The 21891-nt window shown below is 41.1% G+C and overlaps 1 protein-coding gene across 4 annotated transcripts in view; it reads right to left on the bottom strand.

Annotated features, from left to right (window-relative positions):
* The window catches only part of SEC22C (SEC22 homolog C, vesicle trafficking protein), a 73433-nt gene that overhangs the window by 39151 nt on the left and 12391 nt on the right, over positions 1 to 21891 (bottom strand). For 2 of the 4 annotated variants that reach the window (XM_065582631.1, XM_065582632.1), the window contains 5 exons: positions 20498 to 20661; positions 18024 to 18203; positions 11008 to 11126; positions 10262 to 10327; positions 3539 to 5506 (listed from right to left, as the gene is read on the bottom strand). In XM_065582631.1, the coding sequence (XP_065438703.1) occupies positions 5306 to 5506; positions 10262 to 10327; positions 11008 to 11126; positions 18024 to 18203; positions 20498 to 20661 (730 nt within the window). In that variant the 3' untranslated portion in view covers positions 3539 to 5305. Of the gene's footprint in view, positions 1 to 3538; positions 5507 to 10261; positions 10328 to 11007; positions 11127 to 18023; positions 18204 to 20497; positions 20662 to 21891 lie in introns of those variants that run through there. The other 2 variants (XM_065582634.1, XM_065582635.1) reach the window with 1 other exon arrangement.

Here is a 21891-nt window from a genome sequence, read left to right as displayed (position 1 = left end):
GGACAGTCCATGCTTAACTTGAACTCTCCTTGGTCTCTGAATCACAATCCAAGCTGGAAGAAGTGTTCAGATATTAATGGACATACATTGCTAAATGTATGTTCCCTAACATGGATCTTGTAGGCAGGATTACCCACATTATAGAACCAAATCTCTCTGTGAATGGTTCCCTGCCAATCCTACTTCCTTTGTAACAAATCTCTACCAGGTGTTTGTCCATTCACCAAACATAGGATCCAACGGGACAAGCAGACGTTGTATTGAGAGATTTTGCTGTATTGCTTTCCTAAAGATTCTTGGGTTGGATGATCCTTCCAGGAGGTAAATCCAGTGATTCATTTCATTATGCTTAAACCCAGAGTCTTGGACGGGATGTACTCAAGGCAGATAGCCCTCCCATCACTTCTAACACCGGGGCGACGCATGCCAGCTGAATGAGAGCTAGTGCAGGTATGTCCTCCCTGCGCTGGAATTCACATCTCCAGATAGTAGTGTTGATATACCTACGTGTTCTAGATGCCCAAGTCTATGCAAGACTAGCTTTATTCAAATACGTTTAGTGGAGACAAGTACAAAACTACCAGGATCAGGGTCCATGGGAGACGTAGAAATCAGATCCTGTCATTCAGGTTACTCCCCACAATGTTTTGTCCATGTAAAAGTAAAACTCCTACCCCTTTTCCTAGCAGAAACAGCCTTCCCTATTTAAGTCAATGCGCTGCTACCTGGTTAAGAGTGCCTAGTAGACTAGCCAGAGGTATGAGCACCATGTCCCGTAACCTCAGCAAGGCAGAGCCTCGTATGGAAATTTAGAAAACAGATTATTAAAAAAAAGTTTACTCTTAGTCATCTTCGTGGCTTATTTTCCAATAAGACCTCCGTTCACATGAACGGAACAAGTGCTACTAGGCTGAATGTTCAGAAAGATTTCCCTGACAGAACTGGATTTCTGCCCTGATCACCATTAAAAAAAAAAAAAAAAAAAAAAAAGGTACAAGATGAAACTTAGGTCTGCAGGACCAGACCTTCAGCTGAAGCTCAGCAAAATTTTACCTGACACAAAGCAACCGTGATCTGTGAAGCAAGAACACCCTTCTCATTAATGGTACTTTTATATTTTTATCAGAGAAAATGCAAAACATTTTGATTAGCTCTTATTTTAAATATTGTCAAAACGTAAGTAAAGAACTTTGGCTCATGTTCAACAATAGTCCAGATAAGAATGAGGAGGAACTTTGAATTGATATATTAAAGTCAGGCCTTGACATAGCTTAGCAGCATACAGAGCTACGTCAACATGTCACTTGACATTTAATTCTTCCTTGTCATTTGAGTAAAATGACCAACAATTGCTGTTTCATTGTGCTTTTTAATTCACTGATAAAAAACTTGAAATGTTTAAAAAGGAGGTTATAATTTTAGGCTTCCTTGGGCATTTATTTTACGATGAGTTCAGAAATACTAAAATAAAAAAGGAAAAATTTGCAAATGGTACTTCAAACATCAAATTTTTAGGCAAGGGTATGTCTACACTACCAGCCGGATCGGCGGGTAGCGATCGATCCATCGGGGATCGATTTATCGCGTGTAGTGTAGACACGATAAATCGATGCCCGATCGCTCTCCCATCGACTGCTGAACTCCAGTTCGGGGAGAGGCAGAAGCAAAGTCGACGGGGGCGCGGCGGCCGTCGATCCCGCGACGCGAGGACGTGAAGTAAGTGATTCTAAGTCGATCTAAGATACGTTGACTTCAGCTACGCTATTCTGGTAGCTTAAGTTGCATATCTTAGATCCATCCCGCCCCCGCCCGGTTTTGACCAGGCCCAAGTGTTATTTTAATCATGAAGTCTGGGACCTGCTGCCTCAGCCAATTCCACAAAGTTTAATAGATCTTAGTATCAAGCAGTTTTCATAGAATATCAGGGTTGGAAGGGACCTCAGGAGGTCATCTAGTCCAACCCCATGCTCAAAGCAGGACCAATCACCAAATAAATCATCCCAGGCAGGGCTTTGTCAAGCCAGGCCTTAAAAACCTCTAAGGAAGGAGATTCCACCAGCTCCCTAGGGAACCCATTCCAGTGCTTCACCATGCTCCTAGTAAAAAAGCTTTTCCTAATATCCAACCTAAACCTCCCCCATTGCAACTTGAGACCATTACTCCTTGTTCTGTCATCTGGTACCACAGAGAACAGTCTAGATCCATCCTCTTTGGAACCCCCTTTCAGGTAGTTGAAAGCAGCTATCAAATCCCCCCTCATTCTTCTCTTCTGCAGACTGAACAATCCCAGTTCCCTCAGCCTTTCCTCATAAGTCATGTGCTCCAGCCCCCTAAATCATTTTTGTTGCCCTCCACTGGACTCTTTCCAATTTTTCCCAAATCCTTCTTGTAGTGTGGGGCCCAAAACTGGACACAGTACTCCAGATGAGACCTCACCAATGTCGAATAGAGGGGAATGATCACGTCCCTCGATCTGCTGGAAATGCCCCTACTTATACAGCCCACAATGCCGTTAGCCTCCTTGGCAACAAGAGCACACCGTTGACTCGTATCCAGCTTCTCGTCCACTGTGACCCCTAGGTCCTTTTCTGCAGAACTGCTGCCTAGCCACTCGGACCCTAGTCTGTAGCGGTGCATGGGATTCTTCCGTCCTAAATGCAGGACTCTGCACTTGTCCTTGTTGAACCTCATCAGATTTCTTTTGGCCCAATCCTCTAATTTGTCTAGGTCCCTCTGTATCCTATCTCTACCCTCCAGCGTATCTACCACTCCTCCCAGTTTAGTGTCATCTGCAAACTTGCTGAGGGTGCAATCCACACCATCCTCCAGATCATTAATGAAGATATTGAACAAAACCGGCCCCAGGACCGACCCTTGGGGCACTCCGCTTGATACCAGCTGCCAACTAGACATGGAGCCATTGATCACTACCCGCTGAGCCTGACAATCTAGCCAGCTTTCTATCCACCTTATAGTCCATTCATCCAGCCCATACTACTTTAACTTGCTGGCAAGAATACTGTGGAAGTCCGTATCAAAAACTTTGCTAAAGTCAACCTAAATGTTCCTTTTCCTCAGTTTCATTCTATTAGCCTTAGTTATGCCTTCTTGGGCCCTAACTTCTCTCTCATCTGACCCGATATCTGAAGGACAAACATCAAGATAGGTCGACCCCTTTCGTTACTATGCCAAGCAGTGACTTTCCCTTCTCTCTTCAAATATCAATACCTGGACAGTCCTCTATGGACACCCTTCAGTGCGTCTATCTTTGGTACTGATATCTGGAACTGAATGAAATAATTCTCTGAGTGCTTGCATCCGAGCTGTAGGAAGTATTATGATCCTTCCCTGCTCTGAGACATGTCTCACCCCATGCAGCCTACAATTATAGGGCCTTTTTGGCTGTCATATCATCTTGCAATTTCACATCCAATTTACTGTCTCCTATCAAGCTAAAGTTTCCACTGGTCTCTAGGTTTCTCCCCGCGACTGTTTCTGACGTTTCATTTTATCCCTTTCCTTCTTATATATTTTTCCCTTTTTAAAGTTTATTTACTCCTGGAACTTCCTTTACAACACAGTGCCTTTCCATGTCCCAAAAACACAGCAAATGATTCTTCTATTTCTCTGTAGCAGTGCATTGGACTAGGTACAGTAAAGGCTGTACTACTGAGAACAGCAGACATCAATGCAATATCCAGTCACTTAAATCTTTATGCACGGATTTATGCATTGGCTCCACAGAGTTGCATTGCACAAGTTGTCAGAGGAAGCTGGAGGTTTCAGCAGCTGGACAGTCAGTTGTTAGGGCTTTTAGCACACAATGTGTGGGACTGTGGTTTAAAATATTAGCTGGATGTTTCTGCTAGAATAGTCAGTAGTGAAATAGATAATATTGACTAACATTTAAGCTGCCTACAGAGTCAGGAAGGTAACTCTCCATCAATTTAATCTCTTTGCAACCATGAAAGGTAGAGTCATTAAGTGAAAGAACAATTCCTTAGCAAGGGGATGAAATTCTACATAATACATAGGGCTACCATAAAACGGTTAAGTGAGAAAAAATTAAGAAGGTACCTCCACAATATTACACCTACAAGCTTCCTGTAATTTCTCAGTTTGATTCTCCACTAACCCTCCAAAAGATAGCTGCATCAAAATATTAGGACATTCTCTATACAATTTACCAAAAAAGTATCAAAAAAGTGTTCATAGACATTTAAAATGTCAGTATATACTTCAGTACATTAAATACCAGAATATACATTGCAGCAGAGGTGGACAAATTCAGCTCCTAATGACTATATTCAAAAGTGCATGCTCATAAATTAACCGTAGCATGAGAGCTTAAATGTAAAATAAAGAGAACCTGCTCTTGCTTTCCAGGGTGGGGAATGGATTGCTAATCGCTAATAACGTATCTTTTGAAAGGTGGAAAAACTCACTGGGTTGTCACAAAATACATCTTCCAAGCTTATTTATCTGTATAAGCCAAACAAACATATTATTACCCTTTCAAACAACGTGACCTTCAACAAGGAAATAAAGGCCAGTTGGGCTGAAAGGTCAGTTGTGTGTTTTCTAGGTTTGTTTTATGCAGCTTCAAACTTACTTCAAGCTCACACCGTACCAACAATTAAGATGTACAGTTTACTCATGAGACATTTTACATCCTTTATGGTTTTTAAAAGGGCCCCTGCCCTTTTCTTTTCTTCAGACCCTATAATTCTATTTCACCTTAATAGGATTACCCTGAAGATCCCACTAAAAGCATTTTCCCCCCACCAATTACTGACTAATTATGACAAACGCCTCCTTAGCTTACAACTGTCAAGCAACTTGAGATCTATAGATGAAAGTGCTAAGCATTATTATCCCCAATTTTAATCAGTCTTGGTTTTAACGTACAATTTCAATGTTTTCTGTCAAACTCCCAGGGCAACACACTGAAACAGTGAACTGTTGCAAAGCAAATGAGACAAATGAAGAGAGATTGACTGTTTGGTGTTAGTCAAGGAGTACACTGAAAAGACTGGGTACTGAAGATTCTCAATGGCAGGGAGAACCTCCATTACGAATGCTTGCAAATAGTCTTCAATGCACAGTTGACCTACAACTAATCCCCTGCATGTCTATTTGACACGAATTATAAGAGCACAGTTTATTTCGAGTTGTTTCGTTTCAAAATCTCTCTCTCGTGATAACCATCGTTGTGCATTTTTAAAATATTCCCCAAAGTACTTTTGGCCAGTGTAAGCAAATACAAGAGTTTTTAAAATATGAGTGATGAATCCCACGTGTGTTTTCATACTCCAAAATCTGGCTGTTTCTCCATCACTTGCCTTGTCAGTATCTCATATGAAGAAAGAGAAGCCACTCCTATGTGAAAGAGTATTTGCCAGATGTTCCTTAAACCATACAAGTAAATGTTGCATAGACAAATGGAGAAAAACAGTACAAACGCCTTCATCTTCTTTGATGAACCGTGGAACAAGTACAAATAACACTGGAATAGCACCAGAGAAACAATGTTAGCAACATCAAACTGAATACATACAGACAAGGATCACAGCTTACAATTACTGGCACCTATGATTTAGGGATGCACCTGCCACTAAAATGCACACAAGAAGCTTAAAGCTCTTTTCAAGTCTTATCTATTATAAAGACCATCCATCCAACAGAAGTGAATTGGTGGCCTCAATCCAGATCCTACTGAACAGGTATCGTATCCACAACAAAAGAAACCCGCCAGCACAATTGGCACCCTTGTTGGTAGTCTAGAAAGGATTGGCAAGAATTAAACAAGTATGAAAGCTAAACTACGTTTTAAGACTCAGAAGTGAGCCTTGTAGGTTAAGGCTGAAACTCAACGGCAGGGAGATATGAGGCAAACCTATACTCACTTCTGCTGTACCTATTCTGGGCATAAATAAAGGGCTAAATTAACAATGATTTTATCCCAGAATTCACTTTAATATTAAAGGATATAATTTCTCACAAGAGACTCAGAGCAATATTTAAACAAAACAAAACAAAAAATTCCCAGTGCAGGTACAGTCCACTGGTTCAGTGTATTTTAAGTGACCTGCTATAATGGTTGGTCCACATAACAGGGCAAGAGCCTATTACGCGTGCCAGCTAGAGGAGTTACTTGTTTAGCTCAAGCAGTCAAGACTCACGCTTTAGTCCGCTGGAGGTCCTTGCTTTCAAACCTTGCTGGTGAGACGTGGCATTGCTAAATACACAGCACTTTGCACTGAGTATGATTATGCAGGGTCACTTCAGGACACTGTCCTGCCATAATTTAAGAGGGCAAAGAGCCCAAAACACAATGTTTGTTAGCATTTTCCACTATCAGGCGAGAAGTTGGGAAAGTCAAGAGGGAGCTACTCTATGTAAGAAGGTGAAACTGACTGGCATCAAGTTAAGGAGCAGATCACGTCTCCACAAAAAATACAAAGTTTCTACTATGAAATGCTAGCACCAAAAAATAGTATAAGCTACATGATTACTTCTCTTATTGTATATATATATATATATGTACCACCCCGGGGTGGGTCACCAGCTGTCAGGACCAAGGGTAGGACCTCTGGATCTAGAAGCATAAGACTCTACTGCCTGAGCTAAAAGACCCAGGCCCTGTTATCTCAAAGCCAGCAGCAGATCCAAACCTCTAAGTGGTCCAGCCGTTAGAGTAGACAGAGAACCATGGTAAAAATGGGTTACACATGTACCAGAGTGAGGACTTGTTTCACTTTAACTGCCTCCCCACTTATTTTGGCAAAAAAATCCAATGAATTTAAAGGGCAATAAACTTCAATCACAGTCAGAGAATCAAGCCAAGCTAGAAGCCATGTGGTACAATAAAGGACTAAGTCCAGGTCCACACTAACCCCCCACTTCGGACTAAGGTACGCAAATTCAGCTATGTTAATAACGTAGCTGAATTCGAAGTACCTTAGTCCGAACTTACCGCGGGTCCAGACGCGGCAGGCAAGCTCCCCCGTCGATGCCACGTACTCCTCTCGCTGAGCTGGAGTACCGGCGTCGACAGCAAGCACTTCCGGGATCGATTTATCGCGTCTAGACAAGACGCAATAAATCGATCCCAGAAGATCAATCGCTTACATCCGGACCAGGAAGTAAGTATAGACGTACCCTAAGTTTCTGAAATTCTGTGATTGGACAAAACAAATCAGATATTAAAGGTACATTTCATTATCAGCCTAGGGTAACCCAACATGGCAAATAGTTTTCTAAATATTTCTAGCATATTAATCACCACACAGAAATACTGAAAGTGATACTTCACTAATTTACGTTTTTGCAAGAGGTCTGGAGTTGTATACACACTTAGAACTTGATCTTTATGCCAATTATAAAAACTTTGATGCAATTCTGCTATTTTACATTTGGTCAGGTTTTCAAAGGGCAATGATGCACAAGCCTAAATCCAAGACCTCAGCCTGGAAGAAATAATACTTCACCCCTCCTGGAAACCAGTCATCTCTGTGCCAAGACTCATTTATCACAGAGCTGCATTTGGCACTTTACAGCAAAGATGCACTGTATCAAGCCTGTAATTACTATTTAACAAGGGTCAAATTCTGCCCTCATATTCGTGCTACTTCACTTAAGTCAGTGGAATTGAGTGGCTGGAGTGACAGAACACAACTTGACCTTCTGATTAAACCTTAGATTATGCAGAAACCAAGGTGGCATTTTATACACAATAAATATATTGGCTCTTTCCGCTGTAGATTTGAGAGCGTGTCCAAAGTAACTCCTCATTTGAAGAAAGGCTGAGCTGGGCAAACAGCAAGGGTTTTTAAAGCATTTAATATTTTAAATGTTAATTTGTTATAGTCTAGAATTCCTCTATTTTAGCAACGAAGGTTAGTGTCCAAAGACAAGACTAAATAGCAATGTTGAATTTCCCCCCCCCCAAAACAGGGGTTCAGCCAATCCAGATGATACAGTTTAAAATTTCAAGACTTATTTTTAAATAAATTGGAGCATGTAGTTTTGCCCATTTTCAGTCCATTTTCCCAGTTATGCAAAGTCCAAGTTCCTCAAATAATTGAGCTCAATTCAAGCACCACATGACCCTGAAATCAGGATGACTGCTGCTCATTTGTACGTTGACTTGTTTAGACATGAAAACTCATCCATTATGTCCATGTGAATCAGAAAACCAAGAACATAATTTAGAAAATGAATATGCCAAAGCTCTAAGGAATGCCAAGCATGAATGCTTGTTCTTCCACTATACCGCACAAAAGATGACTCAAATTCTTGCGACGCTCTCAGAGAAGAAAGGGGGTTTCAGTTACCATTTGAAATAATGCAAGAAGAAATAATTATCTGGTAGCTACCTTAAAAGAATGAGGAGATGAGGGCTGCACATGCTATTAAAGAAGTAGATTGGATATTGGGCCATGCTCATGCTAAAAACAGCCTGGAAACAGGACCAACTCCCACCGAGATTTGTCTCTAAACCAAGTTCAGCCGTGATGTGTAGAACCAGGGGCAGCTCTAGCTTTTTTGCCGCCCTAAGCACAGCAGGCAGGCTGCCTTCGGCGGCATGCCTGCGGGAGGTCCCCGGTCCCACGGATTCAGCGGCATGCCTGTGGGAGGTCCGCCAGTCCCGCGCCTTCGACGTACCTGCCACCGTATCCGCGGGATGGTGGACCTCCCCCGCAGGCAAGCCATCGAAGGCTGCCTGACTGCCGCCCTCACAGGGACCGGCAGGGCGCCCCCCGCGGCTTGGAGCACTGGTGGCTGGAGCCGCCGCTGTGTAGAACGTAAGTTACAAATCTTTGTGTGAGTTGCGCCTGTTTATGCCAGAACTGGTCCACAGGTAGCATTAAATTGCAGTAACATATTTTTGCACTCCATCAAATGCCAGATCAGTGCAAGTTACATTACTTTACTGCTCACACCTGATGCATAAGTTACACCATTAACATCAGCAATTCCTTTTGCCTACTGACTAGGAGTCCATTGCAAAATCCAACATGACTGCAATGCAAAAGGATCTTCATATATGACCTCAGGATTGTTTATTGGCAAAAAGAGAGAGGAGATTCTGAATGCAAGAACAATGGTCAAATACACAGTAATGTGACATAAAAGCTATTTTGTAAAGTAAACAGATGTGCATGTGGCAGGGTGTTGGGCAAGAATTGCTGACTCAGCCCTCTGTCACGCCAGCCCCCATTAAGGGATGTAAATTGGAGCTGGCTAGAGAAAACCTGCAACTAATTGGGAGACAGCTGCCCGCCCAGTTATCCTGGGGCTATATAAAAGGCTGGGAGGAAGGAAGCCGGGGGAGGAGCGAGGGAGTGGAAGCAGAGCGATAGCTCTTCCCTCCTGGGCGCAGACACTAGAACCCAAGCGGTGTATGGTGAAAAGACGGTGGGAGCACAACTTGTAAATAAACGGCACCAGTGGTTACTGAAGCCCAGGGCCTCGGAGTGACTTTGTCAGCACAACAGGGGCAGGAGCCAAGCCCCCCGCTACAGTGCGTAATTGTCATTTTACAGATAGAAAGACGAAGGCTGACAAGTTGCGATTTATTCAAGGCTGCACTGAGTCAATGGCAGAGTTGGAATAAAACTTAGCAGGCCCTGGATTTGTCTCAGATTCACAAACAATTCTGGTGACTCGTTATACATTATGGCAGTGAGACAATGGAAAAACAAGGATTGTGCTACAGTATCTTAAGGATTCTCTTTAGAAAATGTTTAAGTGTGAAAGTTTTAAAAGTCGTTAATATAATTAAAATGATGGCTCAAGGCTTTTGAAGTTTGTACGACCCCGCTCTTTCAAGCGGTTAAAGAAAACTGCTACAATGCTGGAATAGCACAAAGCATATCTATTGCTGCTTTGGGGAGTTTTCATTTAACTAGTGGTTTATGTGGGGGCTACTTTAAACCAGAACAGTTCTTGAGAGATCTGTACAATGAAGGGGATAGATAAACCTACAGCTGAGGGGTTGAGAGGAGCGATTAGTCAATAGATGCATAATGGGTTAGAAACGTGAAGGCTCCATTTGTAGACTGAATCTACCCACTGGCCAATTTTTGCTCCTGTGTCACGTATGCATCCAAATGCAGAATTTCACCCAGTGAACAGCCAATGTGCTTCTGCTCCTATTCTGCTCATTGATCGTACTCAACAAATGTTTGTTAGATGCAGCGCAGCAGATGAAAAATGCAGGAAGAGTGCCAGAGCACAATAGCTAAATTTAACATACCTGAAAAATGCAGGCTAGAAAAGAAAGGAGAAATGCTATTACATTTCCAGTTCCCTCGTGGTCTTCCTGTTTGGGGAAGATAAAGAAGAATTTTTTAAGAGTTACTGAGTTTTAATTGACGCAAAGTGCTGCTTGACATTTTATATAGGTACATTCTATAGAAGTACTTAGTACCGCAGTAGAATGAGACTATCATAATTTCAGACTACAAAGTCAGACTGGAGTTAAATCAATATTCATTGAACAAAATACTGGAAATTGAGATGTATAGATCAATTTATGCCACAAAATAAAAACCGCAAAACACTAAATGATTTAGATTTTTTTTTTTTAAAGAGGTACTTTATGCTGATTCCACAATACATTTTCTAAATGGTATAAAAATGCACCATCTGAAGAAACACATGCAATTTATCAAAACAGACATTTTAAAGTGGGACAATATGTCCACATAAAACCCTTCCAGGATGTCAAAAGTAAGATTCTCCTCCACCTTTCAAATGAACTACATCACTCCACTCCCTCCAGGGAAAAAAGATTTTGCAACATGCCCTGAAGCTCAAAAAATTCAGGCTCTGACAGAAGTATGAAGTATATTCCTTCATCTGAATCAAGCTCTCCGGATAAACAAAGCATAACTTGAAAAGTTATGGTGTGCAATAACCACCGATGATCGGATACTTATATAACTCTAATCCTCCCCTCCCTGCCCCCACACTACAACTCAAAAGTCAATAAAAGGTTACCTGAAAAGAATACTCTGCTAGATGAACTCCTCGAATGAGGTTCAAAGCCCCACACATGATGTTGAGAACAAGGGACAGAATCCCCAAAGGAGTCACAGGTTGCATTCTGTAGGTAGGGGCTTCAGACAATTAAAAAAAAAAAAGAGAGACTATTGAAAATTAATTCCAATTACCGTATATACTCGATCATAAGCCGGTTCGTTTATAAGCCAACCCCGCCCCCAAGATGGATAAGTAAAAGTTGAATTTTTTTATAACCAGTTCATAAGCCGACCCTTGTCTCTGGTGCTTCCCATTTTTAGTAAAAGTCGGCTTATGAACGAGTATATATGATGCTTCATTCCTTTTTCATAAGGTAACTCAAATTCAGTCGAATTGTGGGCTGTATATTCAAGGCCTTGTGTACACTCTGGCAAGATGGACTTTAATTTTGTGGCAAGGCGCCCACAGTTTCTGTTCCACTCCATTGCTGAATTCTCAGGGCACCTGGAAATTCCACAGCAGCTACCAATAAACTGAAGTGATTTTTAATGGACTGAATGATACAATCAGTCCATTAGCACTTGCATTATGCATCTGGATATTAAGTGTCACTTATTTTATGCCACACCTACATTTTCAATTGTCAGCATGCCTCAGATTTTTGTATTGCAGACACTTCACTTCCTTGTCAGCAGAAAAGCCGGAGGTTTTGGCATCCAAAAGTCATGGCAGGTGGCTTACAGTTCTGGCACCCAAGAAGCAGTTACAGCTTTTGACACTGAGAGGGGAAGTATCTCCTCTTTGCTGCTCCTTGTGGGCAGAGAGGACTTTACACATAGGGACGGAAAGGGGCTTTAACTCTTAGGGTGCATCTACACTGCAGGATTCTTTTGGCAGCTTGTAGTATACATACGTGCATAGGCCTTCCAGCACGGGCATCTATAGCAGCATAGACATGTTCTCTACTGGCCCAAGCTGTGCCTCCCACCTACACTGCAGCGTCCCACTGCGGAGCTCTTCCACACTGCAGGGAAAGGCTCCAGCAGCAAGGAGGTAGCATGGAAAGGCTCCAGTAGCTCCCCGCTGCTGAAGCCCTTCCCTGCAGCGGAGAAAGGCATCAGCAGAAGGGAAAAGGCTCAGCATTTCCCCACTGCTCCCCCTTTCTAGAGTACTTCCTCCCTGCAGTGACAGGCTCTGGCAGCAGGGAGCAGCTGAAGCCTTTCCACACTGCCGGCCCTCTGCCAGAGACTTTCACCGCAGTGAAAAGCACACCGTGTCCACTCTGCACTGCACAGCTACGCCAAAAGTGGTGTGATGTGTAGACGTAGCTTTAGTTCCTGACCCCAGCGAACCCTCGACAACAGCTGCACTGCTGGTACCCACATCCAACATCGATGGTTTCAGCACCTTATCTGCCAACATTAACCTGCCCTTAGGCTTCAGAAGGAACTCCAGCACTGAGATGAGTAGGCTAAGTTCACACCTCAAATAGTGGGCTCCAATTCTCTCTTACACCAAGATCCCCTAGATGCAAGAAAGAAGAGAAGGGTCATCCAGGAGTCTCCCCCGTTCTTACGATGTTCTGGCCTCAGCCCAGATATAACCAGTAGCTGGCTGTTATCCCCAGACTGTGTAGCATAGAGGAGCTCCACATTGCACCCTCACCAACCACTCCTGGCTGGGGAAGCGGGGGGGACAGAGGCAGCTGGCGCAGGAGGTAGCTCCACTAGCTTTTATGCCAGCGGAGAATTCCGCTCCACCAGGTTGGGTCTCAGTTCAGCAGCTGCAACTGGATTCCTAAGGTAGCAAAGAGCCTGCAAGCAGGGGAGATAATGTGCAGCAACATTTTATGCTCATTGCAGCTTCAGGAAGATTAAACAAACTAGACAAGTTTCAGAGTGGGAGCTGTGTTAGTCTGTATTAGCAAAAACAACCAGGAGTCCTTGTGGCACCTTTGAGACTAACACATTTATTTGGGCATAAGCTTTTGTGGTGTTTTTTCTACTCCGTGCATCTGATGAAGTGGGTTTTAGCCCACGAAAGCTTATGCCCAAATAAATGTGTTAGTCTCTAAGGTGCCACAAGGACTCCAAAATAGACAAGGTTTTCCTTATACCCATAAGGGCTAGAAACTTATTTATAAAAACAGCAGAGGATGGAATTCCAATCATGAAAAATACAGAATACCCAATTACATATTTGAGCATTATATAAATCTATACAAAAAGTTTAAATATTAACTTTGTTAATATCAGACTTAAACACACAAGAGCAAGGAGTTAAGAGGCAGCAATTCCTTTATTGGAAGGGCCTCAGAACCAGAAGTGATCTTCCTCCACCTCAAAAATACATACTAGTAGCAATATAAGGATGCAAAAATAGGATGATGTACGTTTTATAGCACCTTTAATCCAGCTGTCTCAAAATGCAGTACAAATATTACACCTCCCCAGGACAGGAGCTCTCCTATAGGGTAAATGCGTATCATCGCATTTCACTAAAGAGTGAAATGCAGCCACTGCTGGGATGGAATGCAGCAGCTGTTTAATACAGCGATACTAACCAGTTTAAAGTAGGAAAGTCACCCACCTCTTTTTTTTATTATTATTAAAATAAAGGCTTGTCCTATAACTGAGGTTTCCTTGACAACGTAGGTTTACAGCAAGCTTCAATGCTACTTGAATACAGCGGTGTGAATTAGCGCTAATAAATGGCTACGCGATTAACTCAATTGGCACTCCCGCACACACCTGCTTTTATCTCAGCCATTGCTGCGGCAGCAGTCACATTAATCTTGTTATGCAATATGCCAGCATCATGCAACATTAGTGTATAAAAGTTTCCACTGAAATCAACGGTGCAGGTATCTCAGTCATTTAAATACGACTTTGCATAATAAAAAACAGCAATGAAATTTAACATCTACGTGACTCACTGAACAGTGTTTAGTCCGATAAGCAGCACCAGCAGGTTTTATTTTCTCAATGATCCGCACACAGTTTACTGTACATTACTCTTGATGGATTAAGTTTTACTAAAATAAGCAATAGTGCATATTCCTCCCCCACACAATTCTCCCGAAAAGAGCATTGATTCTCTCTCCCTCGTCTAGCTATCCCGTGATTGCAAGTTGCCAAGTTTGTTCATGCAGACGACATGTGCCTTGGCACTCAGTCACATGCCTTTGACATACCTAAGAGAGTGTTCTAAACGCAGATATGGTGGCTATGACCAATTGTCGTCGGTTGCACCTGATACCAAGTGGAAGTAAGACTGTGTTGAGTGTTTTCCACTTCCGTCATGCACAAGTGGGCAGAGAGCTGAATATAGTTCTCAATGGTCAGCGAATAAAGCATGATTCACACCTGGTTTATCTAGGCGTTACATTGGATAGAACTCACATATCATGACCATTTTATAAAGAAAGCGACTAAGGTCAAAACACAGCAACCTGCTCAGAAAACTGTCCATAATGACATGGGGTGCCAAAGCCCAAACATTACACACTTCAGCCGTGGCAATCTGTTATTCAGCGGCAGAGCATTGCACTCCAGTATGGGCTCACTTGTCTCTCACACAGATGATTGACATACTACTTAATTCCACCATGCGTATTATTTCAGGCCACTTAAATCTACTCCTCTACCATGGTTACTGGTTCTCTGCAATATTGCTTCACTCAGTGTTTGCAGAGAGGAGAGCGAAGCAAAGCTCATGACGACTCTCCATGATATGCCACATCCACTTGTTTAATCCACCACATGATCGTCTGCCCTCACATTGGCCGTTGTAGATAAGTTTACCAGGTGAGGGATTTACGGTAGAGGACACGTGGTGAGCGCCATGGTCTGCTGAGAAAGTGACAAATAATTATCTTGTCTCGGACCCCACTCAATGTCATCCTCGGTTTGATTTACCATGAAGGCAATGGAGGCTTCTGAACCAGTTTCGTGCTGGACATGGAATTTGTGCTGCAGTGAAATTTCAGTGGTATTTTACAGACAGTCCACTATATGTCAATGTGGGCAATCACAAACTATGACACATATTGTTGAGGACTGCAAAATGACAACTTCCTGGAGGTCTTCGTGCCTGGAACGTCGTTAATAAGAATGCCGTGGCTTGTCTTGACCAGACTGCATATGTCAAATAAATAAATACGTTGCCAAGATTCACTTCAGAGTCAATCAGTGTTTCACTTTAAAAGAAACAGGAATTGTCAATAACTAATAAGAGTCATTCTTCCCTGCTTGAAGTAAGCGTATCATCAGCTTCCAGTCCCCAGTGAGAAACTATGGAAGCAACATATTGAGACTTGAATATGATGAAGAAAAGTTTGGAAAATTTACAAATTAGAAGTTCTATACAGGAGGCAATAAGCGTTAATATCATGGGAGAAAAAAAAAAAAAAAGAGTGGAGATTGCTACGCCTGATCATCTGGGGTTGGTTTATTACTGACTTTATACCCCAAGACAAAAGTTTTCATTTCATTTTATTCCTATATAAAGTCTTAGGCATTACCCACTCATAAAAGCTGTACCACTTACAGTGGTATGGCTTATTCCCATATTTAAGAGAATAAACCAGGTCAGTATAAGTATCCTTATACCAGTATAACTACAACCACATTAGGGGTAGTACTGATGTAGCTATTTCAAAATCACACCCATAACAGAAATAGTTAAGTTGGTACATAAATTGTGTGGACCTGGCCTTGGAGAATCGGAGTTTGTTCTGTCCTTAGCAGCAGCAGTTTGTGCATTTCTCCAGGGGACTATACAATCCCGCAAAACCGTTCACTAAGTAACGGGCAGAAGTTTCACTCAAGATTTTTCCAAACTGACTCCCTCAGCCTATTTAACTGGAGATAGAATGGAATTTGCAGCAAACAGTAATGGCTATTTCCTCAGGGCATTGTACAAATAGTTGGCTGCCAAGGAGCCAAGCAGAGAAATAAGGCTGACAGAGAGCTCCAAGTCAATGCATGATCTTTAGCAGTATGAAATTAGACTCAGACATTTCCATTTAAAAATAAGTGAGGTATTTTAAATCTGAAAAACACTTGTATTACGATCTCATCTGAAGAAAACATAATTATGCTTTAAATACAACCTGTAAAGCTGTTCAGGAGACTTGTGGTGTTCATTCAGGAGAACACAATGCTGCATAGCTTATTACCATGTTTACCAGACAATTAGGACAAGATGTTTTTCCATTTCATAAATACCATTTCTGTATCTGTCTAGGTTGGAAATGTTCTCTCCTCTCCACATCAACTATTTACAACATTTCTTAAGGGCCCAGTCTCTTCCAGAACTTCACCCGCTATATAAACACCGTCAAGATAGGAGTTACGCTTTCCAGTAAGACAATGGCGACCACACTGACCAAAGGAACAATGCTAGCACCTTGCTAGCAAGAAGTGGGTTCAAGCATTGTTCTTTAGCATGGCGCAAAAGGGGTTCTCTCTGGCCAGAGTAAATCGGGAGGAGATGGCTAGACTATGCTCACCTTTCCTATATTAGAAATAGGGAGTCAGAGGATCTGGTCACAGTATGGTTACAAAGTGTAGATAGGGAGGTGGTTAGTTCCTATGACAAGACTAAAGCCTTGGACAGTACACATTTTTACCTGTTTACGAGGACATGATTAGGTCCTGTCTCTACTATATCTTTCAACCTTATTGTAATCAGATCCCCTGGCTTTGTGTTGTCACTGAGTTTCCTGACTAGTATAGCTGTAGTGTAGATAAAGTCTTAGTTCCCTTCTAAGAAAGGACAAGCAAATTTTGGAGGCAGTAGAATGGGATTCAGCCACTGCTTCTGTTAATGACAGAAAATGAAAGACCGAGATCCAGACAAAAGCCAGAAAAGCGGAGTCAAGCAGCGGTAGACAGATGAGGCTGAAAATGGTTCTTACAATAAGGATGAAACAATATGTATGAGTATCTGGGTTAGACCACTGAAAAGAGCCAGAGGTACAAAACTAGATGGAAAACGGAAGTAAGTAATAAAGAATACGGAGGTTATGAGAACTGAATATTTAGTTCTGATCATTTGTTCAGGTCTAGCGTGGAAATATTTACTGGTCTTGAAAGCATCTGTACTAGTTCAAAGTATTTCTAAGCCTGGCAAGTCATAAGATATTGTCCCTTCACATGTGATTCTGAAAACTGATCACGAATATAACTTGCCAATCAAATCTGCTTCGTTTATAAATAAAACAATGGGGTTTTTTTGTTAGCCCTACAGATTCACCCTGAAAGAGGCAAGTCAAGCTGTATTCTAAAGTTTTTGCATAGTAAGATGATACTGAAAAACAAATAGATACATTTTAAAGTGTTTGTTATACAACGTTAGATATGTGAAACCTCTCAATATGATATTTAGGTAGATGTTTATCATAACTGTAAGATAGCTTTAATTCTGTTTTTTACTTACAGCAACTTTAAATATAAGCTGTTATCTTGCCTGGCTACTGGGGAAGAGGGAAAGGTGAAATGCCGTGAAACAATTCAAGATGGATAATCTTAAGTGAGACATCACCCTGCGGTCTCAGAGATATTTATTCTTTGAATCATTTTCTCCCTTAAGCTAAAATAAATCTTCTAGACTGGAAATATATTTTGGGTCTTTGTTTATGGAACAAATGATATAATGAAGCTCTTTCTCTTAAAGAAAATTAAAGCCTCAACTTGCTTAAATGCAAGGGAATGTGCAATTCGTAATTCCAGTCATAACGAACTTCCATAGAGAAAATGATTGATGGTTAAAGATGAACTACTATAAGTACTTCATTAGTTTCATTATGTATCTGCTATAACACAAGGGTTTATGTCCTCTTCATGATGATGAAAAAGCTAGCCTTGAACAAGAACTATTTGTCTGAGGTTTATATATGTTAACATGGGTTTCTCATTTCAGAAAAACACAACTGGGATTTTTAACTATTCATCATAGGCTTAAAAAGGTAGTCATCAGAAGAAACCTGTATTGTTGACATTGAAAAAAAACTTTGCATACCAATAACTTACCAGACCCCATCTGCACTTCTGTGTGCCCGTTAATCATCCCGTTCATCAGCTCTGTATCCTCTAGTTTCAGAAGCACAGGAGGATGGGACTTCAGCTCTTCCTGAATTTTCTCCAGGCTGTTCTTCATTTGAGAGCAGCTTGTGTAGTTGAAATGGTATTTCACTTTCTGAATAATATTATCTGTAAGAGGGTATCAAGAAATATTTTAATTAAAACACTGGATTGTTAATGAGCTAACTGATATCCCGGACCTTCCTATCCCTTTTTTTTAACCTTAATTGTAGCATATCTAAAATGTTATTGGTTACTGTTTGGGTCAAATACTTTGCTTTCTATTTGTTGTGTAAAGTACCGATCACACTTCTGGATGCTGTAACACACACACTCGCCATCCCACATTTGCTTAAAACACAGCTTTACTCTGCACAGTAGAGATGACCTAACCATGGTTTAACAAGGTCTATAAATCACAATGAAGCCTTGAATGCTGTAACATCCCATCTACTCCGCAAGACAGAATTGTATTTTAAACAGTGCCGGGAATTTTAGTTTTACAGTGCAAGATGGGACCTACTATTCAAAGTCACAGCAACAACTTCTCAGACCAGGATGCAGAGGGATTTTCCTGAGACTTGTGCTACAAATGACTCAGACAAATATTCCATAGTTAGATTTTATAACAGCGTTCTCATACAAAAATATCCCTCTCCACAGGTTTGAGTCAAGTTGCAGAGCACTAAAACTACAACCTACAGTAGCATCTCAGTAACAATCATGCACATCTCCAGAGCTGGAGCTCCACATTACAGATATTGCTAGCTGTTCTCTAGCCTCGCTTACTTGCTTATCTCTATACTATGAAGGGTGGAGGTTTTGTTACTCATGATTATTATAAAAAATAATGTAATGAAGCAAATTAAATATAGAAGCAGATTTATAAAGAAATCTGTTTTTTTAAGTGAAGTAAAAAAAAAAAATCTTAACTTAAAAGGCAATACATCCAAACAGTAAGTTACAACATATAATTTAGGTTGATGGCAGATCCTACTGAACTGCAAGACTACAGAGTGCTTTATGACCCAGAGTACACAGCATCAGGCAAGGATAAGTGATTTCAAGCAACAACTACAGGGATCATATTAACGTTGCAATATTCCAAGAGTTAAACAGTTACAAAGATCAATAACTATTAAGGCAACAGTTCAGATCTTGCAATTTATTCAGTGCAACTTTAGAAGAATGTATAAAAGATCATGCAAAAAAGCATAAGAGGGGAGGGAAACATGATACTGAAAATGAAAAATGCAAGGAACCAAAACTTTTGCATTTTGTTTTTTTAGTACATTGCCAATGTGTAATTAAAATAAGCTACAAAAACAACAAAGAGTCTGGTGGCACCTTAAAGACTAACAGATTTATTTGGGCATAAGCTTTCGTGAGTAAAAACCTCACTTCTTCGGATGCATAATCTGTTAGTCTTTAAGGTGCCACCAGACTCTTTGTTGTTTTTGTAGATACAGACTAACGCGGCTACCCCCTGATACTTAAAATAAGCTAGAAATCCCTAGCCAAAATGCAGGAGAAACAACAAAATGCAAATTTCAACACAGATTTATGAAGAAATTAGAATGTGGCTGGCCGTCAATTCACTCACAACGCAAGAACTGCTGCATACTGTAGTTTCCCTTTAAGCATCTCTTTCTTCTAAGCAGGATCTGAAATCTCTTGTTCAGAGCTGGACGTTAGTGTATTAACCTATTTCACCACCTACCCCTCACAGGGTATAGAGATCTCACTAATGGAACTAATCCTACAGAGCTAGTCATATTTTTCCAGAGATGTGATGTTCACAAGGAGCCCTAGTTGGTAGGTGGGGGGAAAAAAAAAAAAAAAAAAGTCATTTATTTCTGTCAGGAATCACAGGTCAGAGAGGACACACGGTATGATCACGAAGTGCTACATGAACCTAAGCTATGTGGGAAGTGAAACGGTCTACCACACTGACCTGCGTCATCTCACTGTTTTCTGTGCTGCTCACACGATCTTTTTTCCAGTCTTGTCTTGTACTTAGATTGTAAACATTTTGGGGCAGGGACTGTCTTTTTGTTCTGTGTTTGTACAGCACCTAGCACAACAGGGCCCAGGTCTACGACTAAGACTCCTAAGAAATACCACAATAATAATATACAGTTTCATATTATTATATGAATATTTTTCGTACACCCTTCTCCTGACACATAAAGCCACTCTGTACAATCAGGAATTAGCATGGTTCCTTGTCATTACCAACCTGTCCGCTAGTTTAATTATTTCAAATATGATGCTCTGTACAAAGGATTCTAACAGTAAAAGCTATATGCATCCGAAGAAGTGGGCTGTAGTCCACGAAAGCTTATGCTCTAATAAATTTGTTAGTCTCTAAGGTGCCACAAGTACTCCTGTTCTTTTAACAGTAAAAGAGTAAATCTACAAACCAAATTCAAGAAAAGCATAGGGTCTGGTAGCCAAGCTTATGCTCGTAGAATCATATGAAGCAGAAAATTTCCACTGGAGCTCCTCCAGGAAACAAAATGCCATGACGGTTGGGCAACTACTGGTGCAGATCCCCATGCAGGCGATGTCCCCAGAAGAATGAAAACTGAAAAGAAAAACATCCATTTTAAAAATCACAATTAAGAGGTAGAAGAGTTATGCTGGACAGCAACTGTACGTTAGACTTTACGGTCTCTAAAAAATATTTTTATCTTGGCTGCATTAGTTGGGAAAGAGTACTGAAGAAAAACCATCTGGTTTTCATCCCAGTTGTAGTTCTATTTAAAGGAAATATACCAATCTCTGTATAAAGTAGCAGTTTATTTATAGCCTTTACCCCCCCATACCTGTTTATGGTCCCTTCTCTACAAAGGGCACTAGATCTAAAAGTTATCACCTTCACCTGACACTGCTGAAGATTAAACATAAACATGAAATTCATGCCTTGTTACACTGGCTTTGAAGGAAAACCAATTAAAACTTTAATCTTTCCTTTCTCAATTCATTCATTCAAAGTTCATAGCCCCCCTCCACGCCACAAAAATAAATTATACACATACATACAATCACTTATAGCTCAGGTCTCCAATAACCAGCCCTTACAATCTCTAACCAGGAGTGCAGTCTCAGATGTGAGCTCTGATCACTTAAGAAATAAAATCCAACCAATTTAGATTATACAAAAAACAAACAATTCATTAATATTCCCTTTTGCAAATATCCAGAACATGAGATTTATATTTTTCTTACAAATTAAAGCTATGCTTTTTCTAGCAACGGAAGCAGATGTTAGTCTATAGGTTTTAGAGAATAAGCCGCTGTGCATGAAACGAGAAAGCATTTTCCTGTAAAACCGGTTCCTCAATTTCTTGTCCATAATTTTTAAGACACAACAATCTACAATTTAAGTTTTGTGAGGCAACATTTTTTGCGCCTGGCAGGGGAATTTTTGTGGTTCCTCAGGTCTTATTAAACTGCTAGATATCTAATTGCAGCCACCGTGTGGGTCGTGGCATATTTATTTGGAGGGGTTATGGGATCCTATTGGCAGGAGTCTCACCGGTTCTTCTACCACCAGTAGGATTTTCAGACATGCCTAAGGAAGTTGCGTGAGACTCCCACTGAAAATCCATTGTTGTAAGTCTGAGCCAAATGGCCCTGTTCACGGAGTGATTTCTGATCCTAGGAAGCACGCACATTCATGCATAAAACAATTGGCACTATTTTAAAAAAAGTGAATTTTCATCATATCACTCTTGCTGTGTTAGGTAGGAATCACAAGGCTGTGGTGCAAATCAAAATACTGGATAATCACAGGTCCCCTCCAGGAATGTTG

The sequence above is a fragment of the Chrysemys picta genome, chromosome 2 (genome assembly GCF_011386835.1).
Source record: "Chrysemys picta bellii isolate R12L10 chromosome 2, ASM1138683v2, whole genome shotgun sequence".
Classification (NCBI taxonomy): Eukaryota; Metazoa; Chordata; order Testudines; family Emydidae; genus Chrysemys; species Chrysemys picta.
The sequence above is the reverse complement of the archived record's forward strand: the minus strand, read 5'-3'. Positions and strand labels throughout refer to the sequence as shown.